The sequence below is a fragment of the Argentina silus genome, assembly GCF_951799395.1.
Source record: "Argentina silus genome assembly, chromosome: 5".
Lineage (NCBI taxonomy): Eukaryota > Metazoa > Chordata > Actinopteri > Argentiniformes > Argentinidae > Argentina > Argentina silus.
The window spans coordinates 3,268,497-3,276,119 of record NC_139659.1 but is presented as its reverse complement, the minus strand read 5'-3'; the positions used below and the strand labels follow the sequence as shown (position 1 = coordinate 3,276,119).

Genomic DNA, 7,623 nt, shown 5'->3' with positions numbered 1-7,623 from the left:
GGAAGCCTTTGTCCAGCAGGAGGAAGAAAATTCCACTAAGACAACATGGAAAAGCAGGATGAACAATCTCTTTCCACTGTTGCAAGGATGTCGTCGATCTAGCAGCAAAACAGACTTCAGTCCAAACAAGGACTTGAATCCTAGCCCCTCAGATTAAAAGCCTGATGCTTTACCAACTGAGCTATGCAGACACTTGCAGCTCTTTCTCTTTCACACACACACCCACACACACAAACACACACACGCCACCACACAGCCCAAGTAGAAAAGGCAAAGCCTGCAGCGATGCTTGCATTAACACCAACTCAATGAAGAACCCATTTAAATTCCTCTTTCATCATAAATACACAAACGTTCTCAGGCCATTACAGAGTCAGTCAGCATAGCGGATAGGAAGTGCATTTATTGACTGTACACATCTACATGACAGACTGACAGAAGAATAGCTTTGGGACAGCGTTGGACTATTTGAGTAACGTTCAGGAAGGTGAAACATTACTGAACGTTGCAGATACTAGAAATGACATTATGAACAGAGCTGACATGACACCTGACTCGACATGTCCCTCGGGACAACGGGTGGTGAGAATTAGGCATGCAGGTAGAAATCGGAGGACCGGCTCATTGTAATGCAGGGAATGGAATCAGCAATGGTATTAAAAATGTAGATACCATTCCTCATTCCATTCCATGCATTACAAAGAGCCCGTCCTCCGACTTCCGCCTCCACTAGCCTCCCTTGTTCTGTTCCAGATAGCTGCATTCAATGTGTTTACATCTGATACAAATAACCCATCTGCTCCACGCAACACATTTAGTTTCGGGAACGTTTCACAACAATGTTCCCTCCTGAACGCAGCCCAGCTTGTCCAGTATGGAGCAGTAGACAACGTTGACGGATGATGAGTGGTAGTCTGTCTGTCTGTCTGTCTGTCTGTGTGTGTGTGTGTGTGTGTGTGTGTGTCTGTGCGCATGTGTGTGTGTGTGCTTGTGGTGCAACACTCCTATATGTTGCCACGCACGGTGTCCACAGGGCGTGTGAGAGCAGGGACAGGGCAGTTAGCCGGGGGGCCAGCCCATTTGCCGTCCCCCCATGACGTGGATGTGGACGTGGTAGACTGACTGCCCCCCATCCGGACCCTCGTTCACGACCAGCCGGTAACCCTTCGGCAGGCCCACCTGGTCGGCACACTTCTTAGCCACCAACATCAGGTGACCCAGGAGCTGAGGGGGTGGGAGTGGGGGGGGAAGATAGAGACAAGTAATTCAAATAGTCAGTGGCGGCAATGGTGTTTAAATACTTTAATTTCAGCATTCAACTTGACCCACCGGGGTTCCTCTGTTCATTCAGTTTTCAACACTGAAAATACGACAAAGTATTCTACCTCCACTGTCACCAGAAAGAGAGAGCTAGTGAAACAGGAATAGTGTATTGAGACATGTGTTTCAACCTGCCTTGTCTCCCGGGAGAGAAACAGACAAACATGCAGACAGAGGAACTGGAATGGGGAGAATACACTCCTATCTCTATGAACAGGAACAGAACGTCACTGCAGGTTTTACAGAGAAAACTCACTGGACAAATCTCCTTTCAGCCTGTCAAGCAGCATGAGAACTCCATTTATGATGGGGCCAAAGTCCTCAATGCGTGGTTGTCATGGCACAACATAATGTCCTGGCCTGGCCCCAGTATTTCAAAACTTTTAATTATTAAACCGGATTATTTTTTTGCTATCCAGGATCAGATCAATCTGGCAGATTTTGAGTCATATAGGGGAAATCAGCCAGCTCGAAAAAAGAATGTGGATCATTCTGATCCGGATTAAAAGTTTTGGAAATACTGGGCTCAGGGTCTCCAATTTGAGGCAAACCGCACCATCTGGTGGCCATTGTTATTCAACAGCAGAGGCCAACCATCAACTCTCAACGCTGAGAGAACGACAGTCCGCTGCAGTGTGCAGGGCTTTGTTCCAGACCAACATGAACACACCTGAATCAGCGACACTAATAGAGGTCTTGGGGCTGGAACAAAACCCTGCACAGACACTCAGCACCATGACACTGAGCCAATCCTCTGATTTCTACCTTCACCAGCCTCCCCTGAGAGATTCGAGGAACAGGGCCAGTGTTCACCAAGAGTCTCAGAGTAGTAGTGTTGATCTAGGATCAGTTTTGCCTTTTAGATCATAATGAATATGATCAAATGGACAGGAGGGGACCTGATCCTCGATCAGCACTCCTGCTCTGAGGCGCTGTGTGAGTACAGGCCCTGGTGTTAGTGTGTTGGCTGGCATACTTACAGCTGCATCCCCCTCCTCAGCTTTAGACAGCTGGACAATGGGTTTTTTGGGGACGACTAAGAAGTGGGTGGGGGCCTGTGGGGCAACGTCATGGAAGGCTATGCACTGCAACACACACACACACACACACACACACACACACACACACACACACACACACACACACACACACACACACACACACACACACACACACATTACATTGGTATTAGTCTACATTGATTCTTTACTATATGTAATCATGACTAAAAAGCATAATCAACTGGGTTAATGTATAGATCTTATGATATGTGACCGTTATAACGTTGTAATGCACAATAATATTTTAATGCACCAGAATGTTCCTTGCTAAGCTGTTAGCTAATGACTTCAAAGTGCTGCAGTGCTGGCAAGCAAGCATGATAGCATAACTAGCATAGCAAGCTAATAAAGTGTGCAAGCGCAGTCTGGCTGACGTTGCATGGAAATTGTTATACGAATACAATTTATTAATGCAGACCTGATCATCTTCATAGAATATTTTTGCAGGAATCTCCTTGCGGATGATTTTCCCGAATATTGTGTCTCCGCCGGCCTGGGCAGTCTGCGCCTTCGCTATCTCATCTGCCATGGCGTCTGAAGTAATCGTCTTCTATCACACCGGCGCTCTTGGATCTCGGCTTCAGAGGCTAAATATGATGACAGTTCATTGGTTGGGAAAAAGAAGCACAATTTTTGGATTGGCCCTGTACGCACTTCCGTGCAGCACACACGGAAGTCAACGGAAGTTGGTTCTCTGAGATTTGTACGCGATCTTTGCAGCAGTCTGTGTACTGTGTCAATATGGAGTCTCGCATGAAGTAGTGTTAGTAGTGGTAACTTTTCGATGTTGACATGTGTACAATATTACACAGTGCATTCAAAATGACTGTATATAGCATACGTTCATAACTTGTGCTCATCCAGCTGGCTGTAGAGTAGGATACATGAGCTCACGTTTTGTAGCATCGAGCTATCTAGCTAGCGTCTTGTCTCCCTTTCTGTTCAGTGCTATTGGCCATACAGAGAGTGATATAGCAACTTGTGTGTAGTCTAAACAGTAAGATAATAATGCATGTGTTTTATTATGTGTCTTTGTACAGGTCCTCCGAGTGTTCAGATTACTGCACAGAACCAGGCTGGACGTGTTCAAAGATGACAACAGAGCACTGACAGGTAAACGGGGGGCATTTAAATGTGTTTCAACTGGTCTATTGGTCTTAGTTTGCTATTAGCAGAAGTCTTCTTAATACAGCCTGTCAGATACTTGCCCAACAGTTGTCAGCTTGAGGGCAAGTTGGGCAACAGCTCTGAAACTGACAAACTGGATGTAATAGTGTCTTGTCATGATTCATAAAGGGCTATGTGGTCATGTAATTTGCAGATTGGATTAATTATCTATGTTTCTGCCCCTCCTAAAGCTGCAAGGTTACAGATGAACGAGGGATTCAGAAAAAACAAGAATGAGACCGCAGGTGGAGTATATTTATCTTTGCACTCATTCAGCATCAAAAACATGTATCCTATTGATGATGCGTAGACTACCGCACTTGGCCAACATTTAGAAACAAGTCAACTGCTTCAGTGTTCAAATATGTTTATATGTCAGTGTAACTGTCCTTTTAGACTGAACGCACAGAGGCGGTTTTCTAGACACAGATTAAACCAAGCCCTGGACTAACGACTAACTCACTTCTTGGAACCATTCAAGTTTATCTGTGTCATGAATTGTGTAACATATTTTCATGTATTATTGTATGATGTTATATGATATGGGGAGGGGGGGGGTTAAGAGTTTCTCATACAGCTGTAAATGTAAAACAAATGTACATGTAAAAAGCTGTGGTAGCTATAGATTTGCCTATGAAAACTCAAGAGGGAATGTTCGTTGTAAATAAATTGTTGTTTGCTGTTGGATTATTGATGAATGAATGATTGATATGCCCAAACTCTTATGTGTGGTCTCTTCTTCAAATGATCATATTAGTTTGAGTTTGCAAATGTTGCATTGAACCTGATAGATTGCACTGCCCATTCCAATATGCAGGAAATATTTCAGAAATTAGCGTTTGTTTCATCATTCTATCTAAACGCCCTGCACTTATTGTTATTCTGATCAGTTTATACCAAGCCGAAGTCACTACTTCTCTTAGAATTTTGAAAATGCTGACGTTTCAGCCTGTTATGATGTAATGCCTGGAGAACAGTTGTTACACCTTGTCGCCACTAGGGAGCAGGTCAGTTCTGGAGGCTATTGAACAACATGATTCCAATTCACAATGTCTGTCGCTCTGGACTAGAGGGCTGCATTGGGATTGGGTCCCGCCGGGTCCCGCGGGACCCAACGCAAATCTCGCGGGAGCGGGCGGTTTGAACTTTGCTGCGGGCGGGAACGGGCGGCTAAAAAAAAACACTGCGGGATCGGGATGTAGTCTAGGCTAGCGACAACCCCATGAATCTCTTTATTAATAGCCTATAAAATTACGTGTTTTCTCCTGCGGGACGGGAGAAGACACAAAATCAATGCATCTCTATTATTGTGCGGGCAGAAATTCTCAGAGTTTTGCGGACACGGGCGGGAGTGGACATACACACTGCGGGAGCGGGCGGGAGTGTAACACGCACCCTGCGGTCGCGGGCGGTAATGGTCAGAAATTCAGTGAGAGCGGGCAGGAGCGGGATGAAGAAAACAGTCCTGCGCAGGGCTCTACTCTGGACCTTACTGTGCCCATTGTGAGTGTTAAATTGCTTGGAGTTAATCATGAATTTGAAAATTTGAAAGTTAGTAAGGTAACATGAACAAAGACCACACACAATGTGCCTAACTGTTGTATATTACTATGATTTGCACTATATACACAGACAGGTAGATGCTACCTCCTAGTCCAGGTAGACAGACAGGTAGCTGCTACCTCCTAGCCCAGGCAGACAGACGCTACCTCGTAGCCGAGGTAGACAGACAGGTAGATGCTACCTCCTAGTCCAGGCAGACAGACAGGTAGATGCTACCTCCTACCATACACAGTCATACCCCGTAGGTATAAATCATAACAGGTGACTATGTCTGTGCCCAGCTTAGTATCAGAACAGGTGACTATGTCTACACCTAGCTTAATATTAGTGGTTGGACTCCTTGCATTTGTGCCATGTGACGTCCATGGTAGCAACATAGATGACCAGTGGGTGTTCTTAAAAAGCTGCATATCTAAATGTTCTGAATGAGCTGCATGTCTAAATGCTCTTAATGAGCTGCATGTCTAAAGGTTCTTAATGAGCTGCATGTCTAAATGTTCTTAATGAGCTGCATGTCGTTTTAATAAGAGTAATGCTACAGATGTCTTTATAATGTGTGGATCAGTTCAGATGGATTATGATTAGTGGTGAACTGATTATGAGCTGGTGATTGCCAGACGTATCACAACTGGATCAAAGAGAACTGTCTTTAGCAGTTAGTTATCAGTTAGCATAACACGTAGCATAACAAGTTCAAAAGGCATGAAAAATACACAATCAAAAGGAATGGAATGCAATGATATTTAATTGAGGGAATGAAGACGGTTACTGGGTCTTCTTGGATGAGCGTTGTTTGCATGGATAGCAGCACAGGCTGTTTACAGCGTTGAGCATCCTCTTGAGGAGGGATCGCTTCTTCTTAGAAGCTCCACTCTCCTCATGGGGAGTCGTCAAAGCTGTGGGCACTGTGGTGGGTTCTAGAGAGAGGAGAGAGAGTTCATGTGAGCTTCACTGGGTCTAAAGCTACAGAATAGAATACTTTATTAGTTTGGTTATTATGTTCTTGGTCTATGTGTTCTATACGTGACGCACCTATGCTGTGCCCATAGTCATGGGCAACCTTGGTGTCCTCCTGTCCTGGGGCTGGAGGCTGGACATCAATCTGGCTGCTCTTCTTGAAGCACTACATTAGTTGTTACAGAAGAAGAATCAATGGCAGAAACTATCTGTAAATGTATTGAATGCTTAAAACTCGTCATTCCTACAACAACGCACAGCATCACTGCTGATGAATATATGTTTATGACTTGTAAGACTTTACATTACATTTCCTTAATGTAATTTGGAATTATGTGGAATTTGGCATTCTTATAAACCTGCTTTATGTTTCTCTTTTACCTTGCTCTTCAACTTTGAAAGGAATCCAAATTTCCCTTTCTTTGTCACAGGCTCAGCCTGGGGAAGAGTCACACCACTCTGAGGCTGTGTGAGTGAGGCTGTGGAGGCTGGTCTGGTGTCGGATCCCATTGACAGGGTGTCCATCACCTGGGGAAGAAGCAAGCGCTTCACCGACTCCTCCGCAAAGGAATAGACCAGATCAGAGCACAGCATGGCATGCTTCTCTGTCTGTGTCATTCTGCACAGCACACTGTCCGACACACTCTTCCCACCAGCCACTGGTAGGCTGCTGTGCAGTGATATCAGCCCCTGGAGTTTGTCCACAAGGGCGTTGGTCAGGGTGCGGATCCTCCCCTGGGACAGCAGCTCCTCCAGTCTGCTGAGGTCGGAGTTGGGAGAGGTGACCTCTTGGAGAACAGCCGGGTCCATGTGGTCCATCATGATGTTCACCAGGTCAGCCATCATCTGTTTGGGGTCACTGACTGAATTCTGTGAAACAGTCTCATCGGAGCTGTCGTCGATGGTTGTGCTTCTGGGGAAACTACTTTCCATTGGAATCATAATGGGAGATCGAGTTCGAGGGAGAGTCAAAGGCACATTATTAAACTTGGAGCTTTGGGTGGAGGTAGTGGACCGAGAGGAGGCGGCGCTGAGTGGCGTTGTAGCTACCAGCTCCTCACTGGAAGCTCTATCCCTAAACTTCCAAATAACATCTGTTCCAGTGACACTATCCTCACTACACACCATCTCTACTTCCTCTCGCAGAGAACATATAGCACTGTGCCATCGCCTGAGCTCCACCGAGGTCTCCATTTCGTCTGACCTCGCCTCCATGTCAACCTGAATGGCGACCAAGACCTGGCTAATGCTGTCTTTAACCCTAGCCATGGATACACTTTGGCTTTGATCAGCAACTTGCTTCTTCCTCTGAGTAAAGAATTCCCTCAGCTTCCTCTGCAGATCTCCATATATGTTCAGTGCTGTAGACCACAGTCTCACCTCCGACACCTCATCAGCACTAAGCCCACTAACCAGTGACACCTCAGAGGCCTCGGAACCTCCCACATTTCCCCTGAGGAGCACAGAGTATGTCGACACCACGTTGGGTCTGGGTGAGGACTCTATGTCCTGGAAGAGGCTCTTAACGCCTTTCACAAATGTGCCAACAAGGTCT

General features: G+C 45.8%; 1 protein-coding gene across 1 annotated transcript; it reads right to left on the bottom strand.

The window, feature by feature from the left end:
* Positions 1-389: 389 nt before the first annotated feature.
* hint1 (histidine triad nucleotide binding protein 1) lies at positions 390-2,948 on the bottom strand. Its single transcript, XM_083670895.1, has 3 exons — positions 2,800-2,948; positions 2,301-2,405; positions 390-1,224 (listed from the first exon to the last, which is right to left on the bottom strand). Exons 1-3 carry the CDS (start codon positions 2,908-2,910, stop codon positions 1,060-1,062), a joined length of 381 nt encoding a protein of 126 aa, XP_083527021.1. The 5' UTR covers positions 2,911-2,948; the 3' UTR covers positions 390-1,059.
* Positions 2,949-7,623: the final 4,675 nt, after the last annotated feature.